Below are 22,021 nucleotides of genomic sequence, written 5' to 3'. Positions count from 1 at the left end.
TTTTATTAGAAAGATTTTGTTATTGAATAACACGATATTTTCGAGTAATTGGTAGACTTTAATTTGATTATACTATCAGAATCATGTTAGATTTATTATTTTATCCAAATTATTTCAATACTACAAATCTTGAACTTAGGATTTAGTACCCGATAAAATCCTAACATATTAAGAAGCATAGTCGATAATTGTTGGGGTGCAATTCCAAATCCCACGTCGAAAGTTTTGAAGAAAATTTTACACCTTATAAGTCTCAAGTGATCTTCAGAGGCCTTTTGGAGGATATCCAAAAATAAATTCGTACGGGCCAAAGCCGACAGTAGACTAGGTGGCATTGGACATTGGTTGTGGTGGTGGGCTCGCCCTCATGACTTGCGGGAAAATCATGGTAATTTAAATTATGATATGATCTTATCAATTATTTTGATTTGAGTCAATCACGTGTGTTTGATAGTGTATAGAGATCTTAATAAAATATATTCTTTTTGCTTATTTTAAAAATATACATTTATGTTTGGAGTGAGATACGATTTTATTATTTAATATGCATAATTAATACTGACTATCAATATATTATACAAATATTATTATTTTTATATTGAGACTATTTTTTTAAGTCGTAAACTAATATAATATTAATATTAAAAGTTTATTGAAAAAACTAAAGTAAATATTACTCTTCTTTCGCACGAGGTAATAATTAGTATGTAATTCTACAAATTAATATAAATGTGAGTGCGCCGAATTATTAACTCATTACATCATTTCCCGCTGAATAGTCCATACCGCGCCTACAATAATAAGTGCGCGAATTTCAATTGCCGGATTCCTCACCGTTGCCATAACCGCCGTCGCCGCCGCCGCCTGGACTCCTCACTGTGACGATGCACGGACACTCGGAGGAAACTAGTATCGGTGCATCAAAATTCCGGTCGACGGCGGCAAGTGATTTGTGGAGCATCTTGACCTTATATTTTCCACAAATGAATGCCGACGATTCGGAGTTCAGGTTCCAGTTAACTTCTGAACTAATTCACTTCTTCTCCTCTCCTCAGGCACAGCAATTCCTTGATCAGGTTTTCCCCTTTCTGTGCGCGTGATAATTCTCTTCTGTTGTCATGCTTCGATATTATGTGTTTAGTGTAGAATACCTTTAGGATATTGTGATTTGTGCATAGCCGAGACATAAAAGAGTACATTACACAGTATAGAAGCTTATAGTTTTTTCTTTTTGTTATTGCACTAAATCGCATTTGGAAGAACTGTGAAGCGGATACTGCTTATGTTCGTGTAGAAAATGTAGCTCAATTTGTTTGTTTTTGTTTAAACTGATTAGTCTTTGTCTTTTCAATGGCATAATTGAGGAAAGTCTCCATTAACTTACCTACAAGTTTCATTGCACTGCCAAAGATGTAATTGAAGTAATCCTCTAAAGCTGGTGATATCCAGAGGCAACTTTTATTTCATCTATATATATATATATATTAAGGATTATGATACTGTACATGAACTTTTCTAGAGATACGATCTAACATCTTCTGCAGGTAAAAGAGGATGATGGATTTTTCATCATACCCCTGGATTTCCAGCAGTTGAGGAAAACTGCTCAAATCCAGAAATTTTATGCAGCATTAGAGGATAAGCCTAAAGATGCTCTTCTGTGCATGCGTGCTGCACTTCACAAGGTAGATAAAATGTTTATCATTCATTTTGGGCAACCTATTCTCGAAAATCTGAAACAATTCATGTGCTGCAAATCTGAGTAGGTCTATTTTTCCAAAGAGCATCATATGGAGGATTCCCCAAGGGTTAATATTCGTCTCCATAACTATCCTCAGTCCATAGTTGCTTTGAAGAACCTTAAGGCTGCATATATTGGTACTTTTGCAATGTTTCTTTGATTTAGCTTTTAACATTTATTGATGCATTAATTTATAAACATTCAACAAATTCTGAAAATGCAATTGGATACTTGTGATCTCAGACAGGCTTGTGTCGATAAAGGGAACTGTAGTAAAAGTTAGCACAGTTCGTCCTTTGGTGATAGAAATGAGTTTTTCTTGCGCAAAGTGTGGGAAAACCATTACCCAGGACTTTCCTGATGGGAAATTTTCTCCACCGACAAAATGTGAAATGCAAGCATGTAAAAGCCGAAACTTCAATCCACTCAGATCTACTGCTCAACAAATAGATTTTCAGAAGATAAGGTATACTTGGCACATCTTTTACCCATACACGAATAATGGGAGTGAAATTTTTATACCAATCTGTTTGATTCACTTTATATTTGTCATTAAACCTTCAGAATTCAGGAGCTGTTAAAATCTGAGCATCATGAAGAAGGCCGGGTGCCTCGGACTGTTGAATGTGAATTGACTGAAGATCTAGTAGATGCATGCATACCTGGTGATGTTGTGACGGTAACTGGAATAATAAGGGTGATTAACAACTATATGGACATTGGAGGAGGTACTAAAGAGCTTGCAAAATACCCATGATATTGGCTATAATCTTACATTGTCAGTTTTTGGTGAACCTTGTTGTCTAGCTAAGAAGTATTCTATTTCTTCTTTGTTTATCATTTCACATTCTTGTTCTTTTATGCGTTTTTTTCTTTTACCATGAAATGGAGAGTTTGCTTATTTAGAATGCTCTTTGTCCATTAACTACAAATGGATAGGGCTTTTATGAAAGATTGATGGGATAACTGTAGACAAATAAACAATTTTTTGTCCGCCTTCACGGAAACTTATTTCCCTTATTTTATTCCCCAAAATGATATATTTCAGAAAGCTCTTGTTACAAAGTACAGTATCAATTTTTATGCACATCGTGTTCTTGCGTAGTCATTGCTATTATCAATAATCTGAGTCTAATGATCATATGCCCTCATATTGTTCTTTTGTCTAAACTAAAACTGCAAAAGGGCTGACACCTTCAACTTTGTATACTTTCTGTTCAATGTTGCTAGTTTAATAATGGATTTGATTTTTATGCCATGAAGCAATTCCTATTTCCACAATTTTCAATCTGAGTTTGCATTTTGAACTATATAAGGTCATCCATTCTTAGATGGGTGCAGTTTGTGCTCAGGAAATTAAATTGCCTTTCTGACAAGAGAAGCCGGAAGAGATTGTTCTGCTCAATGCCATAGTTCTTGTTATATGTATCTATGACATGCTGCTACTACTTATCATTTTTCATATTTACCACTGTTTTCTCTGTGTAAAATAAGAATTAGTCATGTGTGGGCAAACAAAAGAAGATATATACTTGGATTAGGCTATTTAAGTTCTTATGTCGCTGAGTTTAGTATGTTGATATTGTAAAATTCTCGTCATAATCATTTGTCCACGGTCTATCAAATTGGACAGGAAAATCAAAAAGCAAGAATCAAGCATTATACTATTTGTATCTTGAAGTTATCTCAGTAACAAATTCGAAGTCCCAGCCTGTACCAGAGGATGCCGAACATACTGACACCAATGCTAGTGCCACACAGCATAGTGATCTGTACTCATTTTCTCCAAGAAATTTAGAATTCATTGCGAAGTTTCCTGAGGAGCATGGTTCTGATGTATTTAGACAAATTCTGCAGTCGATTTGTCCATCCATCTACGGGCATGAGCTTGTTAAAGGTATATGGTTATACACATGATTATGTCAATGTTTAGCCTTACGAAATCAGATTCAGTTCCTCTCTTTTAGTAAAACCAATCATTATGTTGGTCTAATTGGTAAAGATCAATTTCCCATAATCCACTGGTTTACCCTGTTTCATTTTCTGTTACATAGCTGGAATTACATTATCACTGTTTGGTGGTGTTCGGAAGCATTCTATGGATCAGAACAAGGTACCCGTCAGAGGAGACATCCATATTATTATTGTTGGTATGGTACTATTTTCCCTTCAATCATAAGTTAGCACTGTCTTCATATGCCAATTTCTGATGTCCAAGTTATTATGCAATTAGGTGATCCGGGACTGGGTAAAAGTCAGCTACTTCAAGCAGCAGCTTCTGTTTCGCCACGCGGTATATATGTGTGTGGTAATGCCACAACTAATGCTGGCCTTACTGTTGCAGTGGTGAAGGATTCCATCACAGGCGACTATGCATTCGAGGCTGGTAATTTCTTTTCTGCCACTTCAAAGTTGAACAATGACTATTTACATCAGTGATATTTCCATTTATTTTGGAGGTAGTATTTTGTCTTTATGATTACATGACTTAAATATTATAATTCGTTGGTATGCTGAACCAACATATCAAATAATCAATTCTGTATATTATAGATTGGGTTTCCGTAGTCATGGAACGGAACTGTAAATAAATTTCTTTCATAACATCTACACTTGCACTCTCTCCTTGTACAACTTGATAAAAAAAGTTATTTGAATCAATGTTTTGTCTATGTATTCAATTCTAAAAGACTTAAAAGACCAAATGAGCCTATAAAATCGATTAGACTCTGATTTCCAGCTTTTTTCTTCCTGAAAATCCAAAGAAACCATTCATACTCATAACTCACGTTGTATAACTTCAAATAGCTCAAAGGGAAAATTATGAGTCAATTTCATTTCTTGAAAGGTCTTTACCCCCTTTTGTTTATCTCATTTAAAATTCTATTGCTAAAGTATGATGTCTGTGACATTTTATAGGTGCCATGGTTCTCGCTGACCGTGGATTATGCTGTATTGATGAGTTTGACAAAATGTCAGCAGAACACCAGGTCTTGTCACCAGTCTTGACTTACTCACAGAATATGGTTTTGTGGTCTAAATGACGAACATACTGATTAGTTAATCGTTCATAGGCTCTATTAGAAGCAATGGAACAGCAGTGTGTTTCTGTTGCAAAGGCAGGACTGGTAGCAAGTTTATCGGCTAGAACATCTGTTCTAGCTGCTGCAAACCCGGTTGGCGGTCATTACAAGTAATGCAACTATATATTACTTTAATTTTTGCTGTATTACAACTCTTTCGAATGACAGTAATATCCATACTTAACCCTGATATGCTGCTAATCATTCCAGGATTTTCGAAAGCAATCTTATGTTATTTGTCAAGGGTCTAAAGAAAGACTTTTTATGGAAAACTAGATCATTTATATTCTTTTCTTGTGACGCCTATGTTTTAATTTCATATCTGAATTGCAGTCGTGCTAAAACAGTTAATGAGAATCTGAAAATGAGTGCTGCTCTTCTCTCGCGATTCGATTTGGTTTTCATATTGCTTGATAAACCTGATGAGTTGCTCGATAAGAGACTTTCAGAGCACATAATGTCGGTAAGTCATTTATATTCTCTAAGCTGATGTTTGAGTAGTCATATCTGTGTTTCCTTCTAGGTGCATCAGTATTTCATTCTTTACATGAATAATGCTAAACAATCTGAACAATGACAATTATTTCGAAGATATTTCAACTTTCTTTAGCTAATTGAAATGATCGAACTGGAACCTAAATTTTGCAGCTTCACACCGGCGCCGGACAGGCATCGCCCTCTGGAAAAAGGATATGTAGAGGTTATATTCTGACAATCTCATTATTTACTTTACCACAAGCCTCATTTGATACAACATTCGACTTTTCACATGCAGAATCACGGGACATTCAAGTTGTGGATATGAATGTAAAAAGTGGTTCCCTAGTTGCAAGGCTACGACTTGACCCTAAGAAAGACAAGGACTTTGTTCCATTACCCGGACCCCTTCTGCGTAAATACATTGCCTATGCAAGAACTTATGTATTTCCTAGGTGTTCTCCCACTCTCATTATCAAAAAAATTTTATTCATTACTCACCTTAGTAATAATTGGCCGTCATTTCTTGTATAGGATGACAAAACCAGCCGCGGAAATCCTTCAGAAGTTCTACTTACGTCTAAGAGACCATAATACTTCTGCAGACGGTACTCCAATTACAGCAAGACAGTTAGAAAGCTTGGTAAGGCTGGCTGAAGCTCGAGCTAGAGTGGACTTAAGGGAAGAGATAAGTACTCAAGATGCTTTGGTAAGTTTTCTATATACAATGTCGATATAGAAATAAATGATTTTGAACTATGCATATGCATATATACACATATACATTTATATGATGATTTACTATCCAAATTGTGCAGGATGTGGTTGAAATAATGAAAGAGTCCTTATACGACAAATATGTCGATGAAAATGGCCAGGTTGACTTTGGCCGGAGCGGCGGAATGAGCCAACAGAAAGAAGCTAAGCGATTTTTAAGTGCCTTAAATAAGCAGTCTGAATTGCTGCAAAAGGATTGCTTCTCCATATCTGTAAAATTCTTCAACTGTTCTTCATTTAATTTAGTGATAAAATAACATCCCTCATCTATCCATCGTTTCGATGCAGGAAATATACAGTTTGGCCGATAGGATCAGTTTAAGAGTCCCCGACATCGATACATTTGTGGAGAATTTAAACAGTGTAGGCTATCTTCTAAAGAAGGGCCCAAAAACATATCAGGTAATTGTGCTAAATCATTTCACTCTACCTAGATAATCTTGAATTCGTCGATATCCTTTACTGCCTGTGAATGCAATCTTCTTGCTGTGCTGCAGGTTCTTTCATCCTCTTATTCTCGGAGTCAGTCCTCGTCGAGGTCAAGATGATCTTCGATCTTCAGCCATTGCTCTATATTAGCTACTCAGCATGTTGTGATAAGATGGTTTGTAGCCCTCGTAGGATAAAGACCTTTTCTATGATCACCAGTAATCGTTGCAGGAACACTTCCCGTTCGCAAAGTGATGAAACCTGTTGGAGTCGCGCAGCACGATCTGCCTTCCGACAATCTCCGAGATATACTTGAACGCGGAATGACAGTCCCCGCAAACCCGCAGGTTCTTCATTATCCTTATAGGCAATTCCGACTCCCGGGTAAGGACAAACGCTACGGCGAGCCTCTCGCTGTGATAGGTCAGTACTTCTTCCCTACTCTCGGATTCGAGATCGTACAGTGCATACCGTATCTGCGGAACATATCCCGCCGCCTTCATTTTCCTGTGCAGCTCACCGAGCTTTTCGTATATTGCAACCTTATCCCGATGCAACTTGTCCCCGGCGACGAACATGTGCACGCCGTCTTTCATCGCTACCCAACTCCGACCGGCTTCCTTTCTAGCGGCAGCTGTTTTCATCGCCCGTCTCGCCTTCGCCATATCTTCCCATTTCTCACCCGATGCGTACATATTAGCGGCGAGGACATAGTTTGCGGCGTTCCGAGGTTCCAACTCCGTTAAAACGCGCGCAGCTCGTCGGCCTAAATCCAGCAGCCGACTGTTGGCGCGACCGCAGGCGCCGAGAACAGTCCTCCATATCAGGATATTCGGCTGTATCGGCATTCTGTTGATGAAGTCCTCCAGCTTGTCGAACTCGCCGGCTCTTCCAAGGAGATCAACCATACACGAGTAGTGCTCGACTCGGGGAGTTAGGTTGTACACTCTACTCATCTTCTCGAAGTTGTCGTATCCTTCGCTGATTAATCCCATGTGGCTACAGGCTGATAGAACGCCGACGAAGGTCACATGGTCCGGCGCCTGGCTTTCCCGCTCCATTTGGTCGAACATCTTGAGAGCTCGATGCCCGTCTCCGTGACGCGCGTAACCGGATATCATGGAGTTCCACGAGAACGCGTTGCGACGAGGCATCGACTCGAAGAATCTCGACGCGTAGTCGATCCTCCCGCATTTGGCGTACATGTCGACGAGCGCGCTCCCGATGACCACGTCGTGTACCAAGCACGCCCTGCTTGCCTGCCCGTGGACTTCCATCCCGTGCTCCAACGTCGCGACGGAAGCGCAGGCGCTAAGGACCGTCGCGAGTGTGAAACTGTCCAGTCTTTGGCCGTTTCGCAACATTTGGCTGACTAAGTCCATCGCCTTCGCTAGCTCCTCGCCGTGTATGTAACCCGAGATCATCGAGTTCCAGCTGGCGTCATCCCTTCCCGACATCCGGTCGAATATCCTCTCGCAGTCGCTTATCTCTCCGCATTTCCCGTAGCACGTGAGCAGCGAGTTGTTTACGGAAATCTCATCGGTGAGGCGATGCTTCAAAACTAACGCGTGCGTCTGTCGCGTGAGTTCGATGCAGGGAAGCGCGGCTGCAGCCGTGAGAACGTTTATGAACGTAATGCTGTTGGGGCTCCATCCGGCGCGCGTCATCTCGACAAAATACTCGGCAGCCTCGACTATTGAATCCTCAGATTCGGTAAACGCCCTAAGAATCGAGTTCCACGAAACCCGATCGCGGTCGTGCATGAAGGAGAACAACCTCCGGCATTCGACGACATGTCCGGCGTCGGCGTAGAGCGAAAGAAGCGTGTTCGATACCGAAACGTCACGATTCAGCCCCAACTTAATCACCTCCGAATGTATCTGCTCCCCTGCCGCGATTGACGCGAGGCTGCCGCAAGAGCTCAAGGTACTGATCAACGTGTAATTCGAAGGCGTCAATCCGTTGCGCCTCATCGCCCGAAAGGTCGACAATGCATCTTCGAAACGCCCGTTTTGGTCGAACCCGGATATCATCGAGCTCCACGAAACCGAGTCCTTAACCGCCATTGAGCTGAAGTACAAATAAGCCTTCTCGACTGCGCCGCATTTTGAATACATGTTGATCAAGCTGTTCCCGACGGTGACACTCGAATCATCCGCGCCCATTCGCGCAAGATACGCGTGCACCTCTTCCCCTCTCTTCTTCCCTTCCCGGGGACATGAAAACTCGCCGAAGGCGGTCAAAAGAAGAATGAAACTATCGAGGTTTAGCCGCACCCGGCGCCTCGTCTCTGAAAAAACTTCGACTGCTTCTTCCCCTCGCCCCATCTTCGCCAACGCTACGATCAACCCATTCACCGATACGGCGTTCCGTGAACCCATAAGCTCAAATATTTCCTTCGCCGTGTCAATGGTCCCGACTTTCGCAAAGCTGCTAACTAGAGCGCTCCCAACGTACAAATCTTCTAAAAATCCTGACTTGTTGATCTTCGCCAGAAGCTGTGACAGCAGCGACGAGCTGCAGCCGACGTCTAGAGACTCGCCGGCTGCGGATACTAAGCTCGCGAATGTGTATTCGCTAGGTCTGAAATTGTACCCGAATCCCGCCTTTTGCATATCAGAAAAGAGTTGAAATGCTGATCCTGTGTCGCCTCTCTGGCAGTAAACCGATATGATAGAATTCCATGATATCGAGTTCTTGTCTGCTATTCCGTCGAAGATGCGCCGAGCTGAATCTCCGGTGGCGACACGGCTACCATACATCGATATCAGAGCGTTGCAGACGACGACGTCTAATGTGTACGGAGTTTTCGAAACTAATCCGTGGATTTGTATCCCATGCTGTAACGAGCCTTCGCTTCCGATCCTCTGACAAGCCCTCGAGACTGCGCCGATCGAATAATGATTTGGCGCGAATCCTGCGAGCAACATTCGTCGAAACAGAGAAAATCCTTGAAGAGGTATTTGGCTATGAGCGTGGCCTGAGATCATACACGACCATGTGACGGAATTCTTCAGAGGCATTTCGTCGAACACCTTGTCTGCAGAGTCCAACTGACCATTCCTAACGTAGGTATTGATGAGCGTGTTGGATATGAAGATGTCGCAGGTGAATCCGTACTTGATTGTGTCTGAATGGAACTGCTCGGCTGAGGTAGCAGAGGTGCAGAATCTGTACTTGTCGATTAGCATGTCGAACTTTCTGGAATGTTCGAAATCTGGTGGTGTTTCGGAGGGGTGCTCATTGGTTGTCCAGGTTTGGAATTGATTTGTGTGGCTATGGAAGGTGAGGCTGTGATTCTGAACCCTAACTGATTTTGAGGAGCCATGAAAGGAGGAGGAATAGGTTTGGAATAAACGAGTTGGGGATGGGGATGGTGATGGTAGCGAGTTTCTCCACGAAGCCATTTAGAAGACGACGCCGTTTTGATCATCATAATTTTGGCTAGATGAATGTGAGATCAGAGCTTCATGGTTAACAATGGCGCCTACGTATGAGTATGAGTAACTGTGTGGAGAAATAGGAAGAGTTGAGTGCCTTTGTTATTTGGCGGCGGGCCATGGAGCCTCTGACTGTGACCGGCTACCGCTTCATCCGGTCAGACGAGGAATGTGTATGTATTGGTTGTGTTTGGTTATGTTTACTTCGTCTACTGTGTATGTATTGGTAAAAAACTAGGCCTTTGGATGCATTATGGGTGTTTGTTTGATGGTTTGAATTTTAGACTCCGGATGCATTACGGGTGTGTGTACTCGTGGGGTTTAATTTTAATTTGAAATTTGAATAATATAAATTTGAAATTTGAATAATTGTATAATATAATATAAATAAATAATAATATAACGATTTAAATGTAAAATTAATTTATATTATAATATATAAAAAAATAAATAAATATTTAATTTAATATTTTTGAATTTTCTTTTTGAATAATAAAAATTAAAAAAAGTTTAATAAATGAAATAGTTTATTCAAAACAATATTTTTAAATAATAAAAATAACATATCAAATCTTTATTTTTTTAAGAAATTATTACCTCAAGTACTGATTTTTATTATACTTGCATAGGTACTGAAACGGGTATTTTTTTATGATCAACTTAATAGGCATTTTCTTTTACTGTTGAACAATAGGTACTTAAATTAAAAATATTTGGATATAATCGTAAATTAAGAAAAATAAATATTTTATTAAAAAAATAATAAGAGTAAAAAGAAAAAGTTTGATTTGTGATGTTTAGACCACACTATCCCCAATAAAAATACACTATATAGTACGACACAACATCACATTAAATATTAATTAAATCAAAATTTAAATAAATAATTCCAATCCCAAACAAAGACATAGCCTTGAAACAGGCAAAAACACATGAAAACATACACAGTGTAATTTAAATCTAATCCAAAAATGTGATCTAACACAGGTTCAAGTTTGATCCAACAATTTGTGGGTTAACTTTCTATAGCTCTACCTCCCTCTTAGCCTCAAGGACATAAACTAACATAACCACATACCATTTTTCGAAAGCAAATAGAACACAACACAGCAAATAAAAGAGGCCATCATCGATAAAAAAAAAAAAAAGAAAAAAGAAAAACCATACTGAATTTTAACACACAGTAGACAAGGAAAGAAAGAGTTCAGAATTACCTTATTTCCTCTTCAAGTTTTCTGTTTCTTGTTGCCCGAAAATTTGCCTTTCCGGAAGCCCCGGAAATCGTTAGTAGTCTCGGCCGTGTTCTGCTTTTTCAAACCTTTCCTCCCTCCAAACCCGAATTTCGAATCTCTATGTTCCCTGTCTTTTCTTTTCTTGTTATTCCCCTTTCCACCGAATTGCTTTCCTTTCCCTCCCGAGCGATCGCCGGGGCCCACTCCAGGCCTTTTCTTGCCGGACCTTTGAAATGGCTTCCCGTCTTCGAAAGCCATACTTAGGTCTCCATCATTATCGCCGCTGGCAAAACCGCTCTGCTTCCTTTGCTTTCTCCAGTTTTTAACAGATTCGATGTCGTCTTTCTTCTGTTTAGCTCTTTCTTTAAGTTTCTGTGCCTGAACCTCTTTGGCCAATTTCTTGCTCTCCCTTGCCTTACGTCTCTCCTCGGCCTCCTCGACCTTTCTCTTCTCTGCCAAGAGTCGGCCCTTCACTTTTTCCATGTGGGAATCGGTTTTCACCATCTCAGCATAATAATCGGATGGCCTCAAGAAAGGGAGGTCCATCGATTGGAACTTTGTAAGGGCTTGGCGGGCTCCTTCGAGAGCCTGTGTATAGAAAGCGAGCTCTCGGTTAAGATCATCATTGACATTGATTTCTTGGTCTTGATTGATGTCGAGGGAAAGGGTCTGTATCCATTCCGCATTTTCTGGCCATTTGATGTCTCCAAGCTTGTCAAGTAAGCCAGCCTTGTCGTTTACTGCAGTCTTTGAAGGTTCATTCAGTTTCACGTCATCATCTTCTTCTGAATCAGATTCGGAATCGGAGACTACGGGATCATCATCTTCCATTTCTGCATGGTTCATTGTTGGATCTATTTGCAAAATGTTTTCTACCTTTACAAGAAAATAATTAAAAAAAGAAAACAAAAAATTAATTCTGTCAAAAGAACATACAAACATGGTGATGAAGATTATCGACTGTCTGAAGCAGAATGTATTAATACACAAAAGTTATGCAATTCTACTATCATTATAAGTTAAATGTCACGGTACAGTTGTTTGGAGGTGCACAACAATTTCGGAACCCTAGATCCAACATCTCTTATGGTTAAATTAAAAAACTGAGCCATAGTTGTACAAAGGCATCAAAATAACCAGAAAAATCCTTGACAGTTGATATGGCAAGTTGTAATCATGTCAAAAGAACAACATCATACAAACATGGTAATGAAGATTATCAACTGTCTAAAGCAGAACGTATTAAGTACACAAAGTTTATGAAATTCTACAATCATTAAGAATCAAATGTCACGGCACAGTTGCTTGGAGGTGCGGAACAAGTTTCTAACCCTAGATTTGACGTCTCTTCTAGTTAAATTCAAAAGTGAACCATACTTGTACAAAGGCATCGAAATAACCAGAAAAATCTTTGACAATTGAAATGGCGAGTTGTGTCTACGTAATTCTCTCTTCAAACATAGTTATGCAAACACTCGGACACATAATGCAACTTTTTTAAAGAAACAATCACTGAACACTTTTTCTACAAAAAAACCTATACATCACACAAACAATACATTAGTTATTTCAACGCTATTAATTCGACTTTAACAGTAAAATTGGGACTTAGGGCTCGAGCAATGAATACGAAGATTGCTTCCACAGAGCACATGGACTCTTGAGAGAGTGAAATAACAGATAAGTTCGTGCAATAAACGAAGAATCATTACAAAAACTACGGATAAAAGCGCAAAAACAGATCATAGAAAGCAAGCAACAAAAATCAACGACTGACTAACACAACGGGACCGTAAACTCCATCATTGATATATATCTACTACATTAAACATTCGAACAAATTCGAAAACTTCGAAACACATACCGGTCAGTCAGTCCCGCGGCGGAGCAGCAGGGGGGAGGAGAAGAAGAAAGGAAGAACGGCGCAGGCGGTGTCTGCTGGATGTATGATGTGCTATTAGGGCAAAAGCGTGTATATTTTATAAAAACAAATATATTTATAATTAAAAATAATATTAATATTAATTTTTAATAAAAAATTTTAAATAATTATTTTATCTTTTATAATAACAAAAAATATTAAAATTGCTTTATTTGATTTTTGAGTTAGAACTTTTTAATAGTCAAATTTATTTTTATTTGTTTATTTTAAATTTATTTTGTTATTATATTTGAAAAAGTAAAAGAATTAATATTTCATTTAATTAATCTTATTATTAGTTCAATAGTTATTTATATAGTTAACTTTATTATATTATTTTTTTTTAATTACTAACTATTTTTTAAAAAAAAAAATTTAAATTTTTTTTTTTATTTTTATATTTTTTGAATAAAATAGTATTTAATTTTTTTTTTTTTAAACTCAAGCCAAAAAAAAGGCTAAATATTGCATCTCCAAATGGACTTAAATATTTCGTACTAAGGAGAGTATGATATAAATAGATCTTGATTTAATATCATATAGCTAATTATTTTAATATAATATAAAAAGAATTAATTATTTGATTAAATAGCTTTAAAAGAAAAAAATAAACAGTAAAAAAATCGTAAAAATCCAAAAAACAATGTAACAATATTTTTATTAAATATTTTATTAATATTTAAAATATTTTTATATTTTAATAAAATATATCAAATATGAATATTATTTATAGATAATAAAATTTTAAATATAAATAAATATATTTGCTTATTTAAAAGGGAGATATAAATAAAAAATTAAAAATTAAATTAAATTAATTTATATTTATTAAAAATATTAAAGATGAATTAAATTTGCTAAATATGCTTAAAAAAATCATTTGTGACAAAAAAAGGGAGCATATATTTTTATTTATTTAGAATTTGATTGGTTTTGATTTGAACTTAAAATTTCAAACCCTAAACCCCACGTGGCACCTGCGAAGTTACTTTATCTAATTTTAATTAGGTAAGGTGCGTCGTCGCCATTTGTGTGTTTCTTAACTATCTATAATCCTTTGATCTTTCCGAGAAGAAAAGAAAAACATTCAACACAGAATTTCCACTGCTATTAAAAGAAAAAAAACATGAAATTCCCAGCACCAAAGTAGAATAGAAATTCAGATAAAAAGGTTCAAGAGAGCTAACTGTACATTCTTAGCAAAAGGAAGAACTGACTGAAACTGAAAATCATAAGCCAAAATATATAATTAAATGAGATTGAACAATGACGAAAGAGCATCCTCTTGTGCATATATTCCCAATCAGCTCCTCCATCCGATTCGATTCGACTCGACTGACTACGATACCGTTACGCTACGAGCCCCATCTTATGTACATCAATCACCAGATAATCTAAAATCCGTATTCACATTAATATAAACATCATCTATACCTATTACGAAAGGTGGAACGACCCCTGCCCTTCGGTAATGGCATACATGAGCTTCTCTTCCATAATGTCCTGCAAAAAAGAACCAATTTTTCATTCAGAAACAGCCGTGTCGACGAACTAAAAGAGCAAAGGAAACATGATATTGATATGTCGAGGAGAAAAGAACGGGTGGAACTTTTGAAGAGTAAGGCGGAAGCTTCAAGTAATTCGCGCAGGTCATGACGCTTGGCAAGTCGACATCGATCCCATTGCTACAATGCTGCTTTCAAGAACAAAAACAGGGGAATGAATTCGAATTCAGTCGGGTAATTCAACATTAAATGTTAAGAATTTACATATATATATATATATATTGACCTTGCGAACGATTGTGAGTTTAGGGTTGAGAGAAGCTAAACCACCAGCCGGAAGCCGGGGGGAGCCGGTGACAAACTGCAAGAATGCTCGTTGCTTTGCTGGATCGAACTCTTTCAAGATTGCCAGTAACTGATGTTGAAAATAGATATAAATAAACAGTAAAGCAAGAAAATTTGGATGTAGAATCGAAACCAACTAATTTGTACTCACGTTTATGATCGGAGGGCTGCTGATTGTGTATCCATGGTCGAATTTGATGTGATCCAAGAGCTTGTCCGACTGCAATCAAGAAGGTGAAACAGAATCGAAAATAATTTCAGCTTCAGTTCTTGATCAGATGAGTGATCTAGCAAGCATTTCTATACAACTTTGGATAATTCGACACTTACATTCAACAAGACATGCTCGCCGCATAGCAAACGCTCTAATTCCTCTTCTGTGAAGACCTTGAGATGTCGAATGGGGAAAACCTGAAGCCATTTCCGAAAAAAAAAGGACGTTTATGTATTAGTTATAGAGACGAGAATTCCGAAAAGTGAACACAAAATAGAATTCCTACTTAAAAGTAACCAAACAGACCTTATCAAAACCTGACTTGAATGCTTCCACTTGCTTAGCAATTCCCGAATTTGTCATGGCATCAACCATGAGTGCGACATATTCATCTAAATTAGAAAGATTGACCTATACGAACCCAAAAAAGTATATGAATGCATCAAGAATGTTAATCGATGTCAAACAATGGAAACTAGTAGGAAGACACGAAAAGCTAACCATCTTTGAATCAAACTCGGAAATTAGAGCATAATCTGGATATCCTGGGAGGGTAAAATCGAGACAAAGATCCTCAATTTTTGTGTTCCGCAAGCACACGTCGAGGTTGTCAGAACCGCAAAGAGACCTCAAATACTCCTTCCTCTCAACAACAGCCTGAAACTCTGAAAGAGCCTTACCAAACGCAGGATCAAATGACTGAATGTCGTACAGAGTAAGCACCTAGATAAAGAACAGTTTGAAAAAAGCTGAATCAAATGGACACTTGGGAAATCATAATGTACAAAAAATCGACATCAAAGCCTCACGTACCTTCTCCAGAATGAGTTTATAGAAAGCCCTTGAGAAAGGAAGATCTAAAACTCTACCATCCTGAAGAGCTTTGGCGACTACTTGCCCCAAGAGTGTGAACCTTTTAATCACTTCGGAATATTCCGGGCTACTTGATGTGTTCAGCAACGGCGACCATGGGCGTGGGAAGAGCTCAACAGTAGACACCAATCCTAAATCCTCAGCTTCAGAAACTGCTGTCCCATTAAGAGAGAGAGAGTTGTCTCTCCACATGCACAAGTTGCGTTTCTGAAACTCCCGGCACACCAACGTGTAGAATTCCAATGTCGGACCAAGACCAGTACCCACCTCTTCATTATATTCCACTTCAACGCTTTGACGGGAACTGACTTGCACCATCTGGACGGCAGATTCTAGTATTTTGTCTCGGTGAACCAAAATCTTTCTGCGAGGAGTATTGTTTTGATGATGCCTGCCGTTCGAACCTCCAGAATTACTATGAGACGCTGCATTTGTTTGATTCTGCAGCTGGCCTAATGCTGCCAGATGAAAGTACTTGCACCTAGCTTCGAAACTGAATAAGAACGGGCACCAAGCCATTAATTGGGTGCACCATGCTGGCATAGCCCCAACTGAGACGACCATAGGTACCCGCATTTGCTGTTCTAGTTTTTCTGTTAACTTCTTGTTGACAAATTCAGTTTGGGGGACCTCACACGCCACAACATTTAACCCATCCAGATCATCTGTTTTCCCTTGTGCAAATGCGCAAGTCTTCTCACGAGATACCAGATGGAATCTCGAACGATTTATTTCATCCAAGCATCTCATGAGAGTTAGTATATCATGTGTTGGATCCATTTTCTCGAAGCCGACTTTGGAACCAAACATATGAGAGAAAACTGGAGTGTACCAACCGGATGTGGCTCTCTTATATGAAAGAGAAGATGAAGATGCACCATCACCGTCTTTGGCAAGAGTTGGTTTCGCCGTCACGTGCCTTCTGTATGTTATTTTGTAGATATGATTCCACAAACTAAAATTGGCATTACCATGTTCTATTTGCGCTTTGTGTTTAAGAATAGACTGATATAACGACAATCCACGATTCAGTTGCTGACCATCCAAATAGAATAACAGCCTTGCGGAAGTATCTCCACTATCACTACATTCTTGATAATCGCCATTTGCACCATGGTCACATTGAGAAAGATCATGCTCTTCCTGCGGGGGAGGATCATTTATTAAAACTTGGTAGATTTAAAAAATAAAAATACTAAATGTTCCTCAACCGGCCATCGAACTAACAACGAAGAAGCAATAAACATAAGAGATTAAGAGCGAGTAGTTGTGATAACAATACAAGAAAAAGCGAGTTGAACAGAACATCGTATAAATATAATATTCATGCTAAAATATAACGTATTAGGAACATACTGTTTGAATATCAGTTGCATCAGATGAATCGGTAACATTTTCTGAAGCAAACCATGTCTCTGCAAGAGGTGAAGAATGTACTTCTCTTTCCTGCAAAAATGAAAATGCAGAACCCTTATGCGCTAGTTGTGTTAAGAAAACATCGAGAACAATTCAATTGAATTTTATATTCCAAAAAGCAGCTACGATGGCATAAGTTTGATAAATAGAAAGATTGGGTAATAAAATATAAACCTGCAGCTCATGAGCATCAAGTAGCATCTCTGCAGTTGTGACAGCATCGACAACCTTTTCTTGGGGAATGCTTGAATCTAATGGAGAATGGGAACGCGATCTATCTTTCCCCTTTGAAGCATGTGATTCTGAGATCAATTTCTTGGCTTTTTCCCTGCACAATCTTGGCCAAAGATACCCTTCGATTTCTTCCACAGGAACAAACGGGTCAACACTGACAATATCGTCCATATAATCCGAGCCAGACTCTTCATTTCCCCTCAGAAACTGAACCTTCAGACAGGGGTATGAAGTGCAATGTCCATACGGAACGGTAGCATAAGAATTCCTCCGCTTTGATGTGTTGGAAATAACAGGAAAACTTTCAACCGAGGACAGCGCACTTTGTAGTCGTTGTATTAGGATGAGAAGTGGACATTCTGCACGAGCAGGGTTTGCACCAGACAACAATAGCCGCCCAAAAAGCTCAAACCTTTTCTCCATGACACGCAACTGATTAGGAGCAATATTTTCCTGTCCAAGAAGATGGCCACCGTTTGACAGGTAATTAACTATTGCTTTTATAATTCCACTCTCCACAAACTCGAAACTGGAGATGGAATCCTTTTCATTAAGCGCAGACATTATTTCATTCAGAAGATCATAAATCTCCGCCTCACGATCACCAGATGTTGCATCTTCCACAGACTGATTCACCATAGATGTTAATGTATCAGATAAAGTTCTAAGCTTCTGGAGAACATCAGTCACACCTTTCTCAGGATTCACCGATTCCTTTTCAAAATATGCAGCCCAAATACGCTTTGCAGAATTCTGAATCGTGCGTTCCTCAAGCTTGCATACCCGATTTTCCAGTGACCTTGAAGACTGGTTTGTATCAAATGCAAAGCAGGGGCATCTACATACATCACGAGCAGCAGATCTTTGAGTAACATCATTTTCCAACCTAATGCCATCTAAAACTGGAGAGAGTTTCAAATCTTTATCAGGAGAAAGTAGCCCGTGAATGGAGAAAAGGATGCCTTCTTTAATAAAGGAGTTTATGTAGACATCGGGAAGCTTGAGCATTATATTATCAACAATCTGAAGGACCAAAGATATCACATGATGATCCTTCCTCCAAAACACGCCCGCTAAGAAGCTGTCACACATCCAAATTTAAGTTAGAAGCTAAGAATATCGAAGAAGATTCTTGGGCTCCTAATCAGATAGGAATGAAGACATTTCACCTGGGGAGGTTAGCAGTTTGTAGCAGACTATGGAGTGTGTCGGGTGTGCTGAGATGAATCAACTTATTGATAACAGACAGACAGCCGCAACATATAAACAGATTCACACCAGAATTCACCACCTGCTCGAGGGAGAAAAGTAAAGGTAAAAAACTGTAGTAGAAATATTGCAGACAATAAGTTATGTATGACACGAAAGGCACAAACCTCAATCAAAATAGAAAGTAGATCAACACCAAACTTGTGCAGAACATCGGGATTCTCTACAAGAAATGCTTCTTTTTCTGGCATTTGTTGACCCTCCTGCTTAGCAGTAATTTCTGGGAGAAGCTCATTCAACAACTTCAGGACTTCATGTATCTATCAAATGAAAAAAAACAGTTTGAAGTGACGAATGATTCAAAATTTAAAAGTAGATAAAGTATTTGGCAAATGATCATTGCGGCCAACCTGACTGTGTTGCCACTCCACCACTTGTGTTGATTGCGCTCCTTCTGTCAGAGTGTACGTGGACAGCAAATCTTTTACCGTGCTGCTTATATCAAGCTCAAAAAGACTTCTGAAAGCAACCGTAGAGCCATGAGCAGACTTGGCAAGTAATCCTATCAGTCCCTGTCGATCAAATTATCAATCAGTGATTCAAAGATATTCAAGTTCCAAAACAAGATAGATGAAAAACTATAAGGGGAGTAAGATTTTAAACAATAAAGGGAATATACACAGAACTCTACTTACAATATATGTGGGCTCACAAAGGGTAGTTCGACTATTTAAGCCTATGAGATGTATGGTGTGCTGAACAATCCCGTGCTTACAAATCTCATCCAGCATGTTCGAAGAGCCGTAGGCTTGCTCCCCGATTCTTATAAGGCTAGTGGCAGCACTCTCAACAACCTAACAAAACAAATGATTGATCAATCAACTTCAGAAAGGGGAAATACAAATCCTTCGGCATCTAAAGTTAATTTTGCAGGAGAAATACCTGTTTGTCTTCGTATTGGAGAAGATTACACAAAGTAGGCACTGCCTCCATGAACAGCGCAGGAGAATCAGACGATAGTTTCTTGCATATATTGACCACAGCAGAAAGTGCAACCCTCTGGGAACAAGAAAATAAACAAAAAATCGAAAACATTAACTTTAGCTCCAAATGCCACAGCACACTCTAAGCAAGCATTCCTTAATACAAAAAATACCTGAATACTTGTCGAGAAGAAATCAATATAAGTTAGAATAGCCATTATTGCACCGGCCTGCAAGCAAGCAAGGGGTTGCTCTTGCGAAATTCTCAGTAGTGCTTGCAGACACTGCAAAGGCAAAATAAAAAAGACAATTCTTTTAGCATTCGATGGCCAAGTTTTAATAAGTTTAGAAATTACACGAACTAAGGGCAGCATCTTACTTGCTCTGCCACATCCAAATATTCGATCGCCATTAAAATTTTACAGAGAGCAGGAACTGCATCGTGTCTCACAAGAAAACCCGGCGCTCGTGGATTGATATCGCACATATAAGTTATAGCCCTTATTGACAAGAGCATTATATCCGGACTGGTCTCGTGTCTCGCCAACCGAACAAGTACCGGAGAAAATGAATCAACCATTGCGCTCGGTAACGAACCATCGCTGCTAAAGGACAACAACTCGCAAAGCTCAGTGAGAAGTGCCAATTGCGCCGATTCCTCGGCCTCCTCGGTTAATCTTACGAGCAGTTTCTTAAACTTAGAATGATCGCCCATCGCACGCTGCCGGTAGTAATCATGGATGCTGTAATCAGAATCACATGAACCGTATGCAGATTCTTTCTCGACATCTCCCTCGGATCTAGACCCCGACGTTGAAGATGACGTCTCCATTTCAGCATCCTGAGCTTCTTGAACAGAGTTTTCCGGAATTGGAGCAGATGAAGTCGAAGCACTAGCTCGGAATTCCATTGAATTGCAGGCACGCTTGTCTGCAGGCATTCCATCAACACAGTCTGATCGTTTTTGACCTCGATTCGCCATTGTCAAATGATCCTAAACAATGAATCGAATCAAATCAAATCAATTTCAACAAATTAGTCCTTGCACATAGAACATCAGATTGCCATCACAGTAGTATTCAAGCGATTAAGAACCTGAAAAGTGCTACATAAACATCATCCTAACAATCAAATTTGCTAATGGCCGAAACTTAAAAGGTAACTTCTATGAAAAGAAACTCAATTATAGAGACTATCACAGTTTGCAGTACAGTAAACAAACCATATTACAGTAAACAGAAAGGTTAAAAAACAACAGCACAAAACCCACAATCGCTCGATCACTTCTCAAATAAAAAACGATTAAAACATACAAACCAAAAACAGAATTACTTTTTTTTTTTTTCAACAAAGAGGCGAAGAACAACGCAAAAACACAAAACCCAAATAGAAAGGGGGGCGACGACGACGACGACGTATGAACAAAATCAAACCATAGAAAAACATCAAAACGCCGATGGAAAATCCAAAATTCAATCAACTAAGAAACAAAATCCACCGTATTCTCTCATCTTTTGTTACCTAGAATACTTTGATCCTTCCGGCTACACACACAAATTTTAGGGTTTTTAGAGAATTGCACCTTTCAGTTGCTATTCCCTCGGGAGATTTAACAATCAATCTAGGTAAAAAAACCAAAGATAATCACAGGAGGTGGATATATATATACACACACGAAGGGGATTATAGAGATGGCCAAGGTGAGGGGAAAACAGAGCAGCGAGAAAGAAGAGAGAGAAAGAGAAAGAAAAATAAAAACAGAAAAACAAAAATTAATAAATAAAATCTAATAAAATAAATAACAGTGGATTCTAATATTGCCTTCTAAATATGATTCTGTTGTAAATTGACAAAAATATTAGAAAGTAAAAATAAATAAGGTAGGGCTAAACATGGGGTAACGTTGTAGTTACTTGTTATTATGGAAGCCACCATCGTCTAATTAATGGCGGTCATCGCCGAGAGGACACGTGTACGGCTAGATCTTGCCGAAATTTTTGGCTTGAATAAATATGGGCTTAGTCCGATAATTTTTTATTTTTTATTTTTTCGATTGACGTAGACTTGGTCATTATTTACTATTTTAGTTTAATTTGAAGGGTTAAATAATACTAAATTATTATTATCCAACTATGTAACTTT

The 22,021-nt window shown here is 38.7% G+C and overlaps 4 protein-coding genes across 11 annotated transcripts; 1 reads left to right on the top strand and 3 right to left on the bottom strand.

Moving 5' to 3' along the window:
* The first annotated feature begins 297 nt into the window (after positions 1 to 297).
* On the top strand, positions 298 to 6,743 carry LOC127250970 (probable DNA helicase MCM8). Of its 2 annotated transcripts, none has more exons than XM_051274483.1 (17): positions 298 to 388; positions 780 to 1,076; positions 1,545 to 1,685; positions 1,767 to 1,878; positions 1,985 to 2,207; positions 2,306 to 2,469; positions 3,375 to 3,638; positions 3,796 to 3,891; positions 3,975 to 4,127; positions 4,661 to 4,731; positions 4,816 to 4,934; positions 5,158 to 5,287; positions 5,473 to 5,756; positions 5,836 to 6,010; positions 6,120 to 6,290; positions 6,367 to 6,480; positions 6,576 to 6,743. In XM_051274483.1, exons 2-17 carry the CDS (start codon positions 885 to 887, stop codon positions 6,624 to 6,626), a joined length of 2,460 nt encoding a protein of 819 aa, XP_051130440.1. In that variant the 5' UTR covers positions 298 to 388; positions 780 to 884; the 3' UTR covers positions 6,627 to 6,743. The 2 variants fall into 2 exon arrangements, with proteins under 2 accessions (XP_051130440.1, XP_051130442.1); XM_051274485.1 differs by lacking the exon at positions 298 to 388 and having other exon boundaries at positions 774 to 1,076; positions 5,473 to 5,524; positions 5,600 to 5,756.
* On the bottom strand, positions 6,720 to 9,974 carry LOC127250969 (putative pentatricopeptide repeat-containing protein At5g09950). Its single transcript, XM_051274482.1, has one exon. It carries the CDS (start codon positions 9,912 to 9,914, stop codon positions 6,720 to 6,722), a length of 3,195 nt encoding a protein of 1,064 aa, XP_051130439.1. The 5' UTR covers positions 9,915 to 9,974.
* Positions 9,975 to 10,799: 825 nt separating this feature from the next.
* Positions 10,800 to 13,151, bottom strand: LOC127251130 (probable rRNA-processing protein EBP2 homolog). Of its 3 annotated transcripts, none has more exons than XM_051274727.1 (2): positions 13,044 to 13,151; positions 10,800 to 12,055 (listed from the first exon to the last, which is right to left on the bottom strand). In XM_051274727.1, exon 2 carries the CDS (start codon positions 12,023 to 12,025, stop codon positions 11,174 to 11,176), a length of 852 nt encoding a protein of 283 aa, XP_051130684.1. In that variant the 5' UTR covers positions 12,026 to 12,055; positions 13,044 to 13,151; the 3' UTR covers positions 10,800 to 11,173. The 3 variants fall into 3 exon arrangements, with proteins under 3 accessions (XP_051130684.1, XP_051130686.1, XP_051130685.1); XM_051274729.1 differs by having other exon boundaries at positions 10,800 to 12,012; positions 13,044 to 13,142; XM_051274728.1 differs by having other exon boundaries at positions 10,800 to 12,051; positions 13,044 to 13,134.
* Positions 13,152 to 14,182: 1,031 nt separating this feature from the next.
* Positions 14,183 to 21,644, bottom strand: LOC127250876 (E3 ubiquitin-protein ligase UPL4). Of its 5 annotated transcripts, XM_051274323.1 has the most exons (19): positions 21,401 to 21,644; positions 20,259 to 20,873; positions 20,053 to 20,163; positions 19,839 to 19,955; positions 19,592 to 19,750; positions 19,307 to 19,468; positions 19,064 to 19,216; positions 18,857 to 18,978; positions 17,628 to 18,768; positions 17,394 to 17,483; positions 15,978 to 17,180; positions 15,666 to 15,887; positions 15,471 to 15,575; positions 15,281 to 15,361; positions 15,102 to 15,170; positions 14,892 to 15,020; positions 14,710 to 14,793; positions 14,535 to 14,603; positions 14,183 to 14,455 (listed from the first exon to the last, which is right to left on the bottom strand). In XM_051274323.1, the coding sequence occupies exons 2-18, from the start codon at positions 20,859 to 20,861 to the stop codon at positions 14,538 to 14,540; spliced, it is 4,617 nt and encodes a 1,538-aa protein (XP_051130280.1). In that variant the 5' UTR covers positions 20,862 to 20,873; positions 21,401 to 21,644; the 3' UTR covers positions 14,183 to 14,455; positions 14,535 to 14,537. The 5 variants fall into 5 exon arrangements, 4 of the variants coding, with proteins under 4 accessions (XP_051130280.1, XP_051130279.1, XP_051130277.1 ...); XR_007838796.1 differs by having other exon boundaries at positions 14,535 to 14,793; XM_051274322.1 differs by having other exon boundaries at positions 14,183 to 14,603.
* Positions 21,645 to 22,021: the final 377 nt, after the last annotated feature.

The sequence above is a fragment of the Andrographis paniculata genome, unplaced genomic scaffold (genome assembly GCF_009805555.1).
Source record: "Andrographis paniculata isolate CXL003 unplaced genomic scaffold, ASM980555v1 Contig38END, whole genome shotgun sequence".
In the NCBI taxonomy this organism is placed as follows: Eukaryota; Viridiplantae; Streptophyta; class Magnoliopsida; order Lamiales; family Acanthaceae; genus Andrographis; species Andrographis paniculata.
The sequence above is the reverse complement of the archived record's forward strand: the minus strand, read 5'-3'. Positions and strand labels throughout refer to the sequence as shown.